At 50.2% G+C, this 1,477-nt stretch overlaps 1 protein-coding gene across 2 annotated transcripts in view; it reads left to right on the forward strand.

Moving 5' to 3' along the window:
• The first annotated feature begins 623 nt into the window (after window positions 1-623).
• LOC108447688 overlaps window positions 624-1,477 on the forward strand; it is an 89,969-nt gene continuing 89,115 nt past the window's right edge. For both annotated transcript variants that reach the window (XR_001863349.1, XM_017738470.1), the window contains exon 1: window positions 624-898. Coding sequence is in view for 1 of the 2 variants with exons in the window: in XM_017738470.1 (XP_017593959.1) it covers window positions 797-898 (102 nt within the window). In the remaining variant the exon portion in view is untranslated. The remainder of the gene's footprint in view (window positions 899-1,477) is intronic.

The following is a 1,477-nucleotide window of genomic DNA, read 5'->3' on the forward strand; positions in this document are numbered from 1 at the left end:
CGCCCCGGCTCACGGCTGCGGCCTAACAACGTGTGAAACACGGGCCCTTTATTGGCAGGGCTTTTGGGGGAGGCTTTTACACCCCCAAATAACTCAGCTGGGGTTGGGGTTTTTTTCACCTGAGTGCTTCAGTCCCACACCCTGCTGGCCCCTTCCCTTTAGGAATGCCTCGTCCTGGTGCTTTCTGAGGAAAAATGAAAGCGAACCTCACTGTGCTTTCTTTCCTTTGGAAGGATTGGGATATGAAGCCCCAAAAGGCCAAGGACACAAATCCGATCTCTCTGTGACCAGGGACAAGACCTGGGGGAACAACTGGAGCTGTGCCAGGGGAGGTTTTGTTGGATTTTAGGAAAGGTTTCTTTCCCCAGAGGGTATGGGGCACTGAACAGGCTCCCCTGGGAATGGCTGCCAGAGCTCCAGGACAATGCTCTCAGGGACAGAGTGGGATTTTTGGGATTGTGAAGGGCCAGGAGATGGAGTGGATGATCCTCGTGGGTCTCTTCCCACTCAGGATATTCTGTGAAATCAGACCCTCAGGGTTGTGTCCTCCTAAACGCCTGCAGGGACACTCTCCCACGGGATGGCAGTGCCTGTTTGCCACCCTCCGGTGCCCATGTCCCACGGCAGAGTCCCCAAATCTGTGCTACCAACTGCAGGCACAGAACAAAATCTCCCTTTTCACCCTTCACGTGCAGGTGCTTCCCAACAAACGCCATAAATCCGAGGGGAGTGAACAAGAAGAAGAAGAAAAGGAGAAGAATATTTGACAGGTTTTTATTATTTGAGAGACTGGCTGATGATTGGATTGGATGATTTTAGAGGTTTTTTCCAACCTGAACGATTCCATCAAGTTTGCTGGATGCTGCACAAGGTTAAAGGAGCATTTGCAGAGCAGAAGGTACAGAACTTGTGTTATCTTCACTCCTACTTTTGCTCAACTCTCAATCTGTGAGGAGGAAAACTGCATTTTATCATGGGTGGGCAAAACAAAAAACCAGACCAGCCTATTCCAACGTCTTTATTTCTGACAGTTTGGGGATATTTAGGAGTAGCAGAGGTTGTTATTGCATATAGGAAGATTTTATTGCTTCCCCTTCAGTGCAAACTCAGTCGTGTCTGTCCCCTCAATTTCCCCTTTTGCTACTGGGACGAGGAAATGAAGAGAAAGGAGGGAAACACCAAAAAAAAGCAGCACTTGTTTCTCTTTGTCTGCCACTCAGAACTTGCACGTGTGTTTTGGGGGAGAGGGGAAAGCAAAATGTATCCCAGCCAGCTGATTCTGCCTTGTCAGACACGAGCTGAGAGGAGCTGGGTGGGAACAGCCTGTGCCACCCTCTGCCAGTGGTTTTGTCTCTGCAGCTCAGCAGCTCTTGCAGAGACTTGTCCCAAAAAATTCACATACCGCAGCCAGGCCTGCCAGGACGATGCTTTTTCCGCAGCTTTCCAGGGGATTTCAGGAACGTGGGGAGCTGCAGTA

Source organism: Corvus brachyrhynchos, unplaced genomic scaffold (genome assembly GCF_000691975.1).
Source record: "Corvus brachyrhynchos isolate BGI_N302 unplaced genomic scaffold, ASM69197v1 scaffold46, whole genome shotgun sequence".
NCBI lineage: Eukaryota > Metazoa > Chordata > Aves > Passeriformes > Corvidae > Corvus > Corvus brachyrhynchos.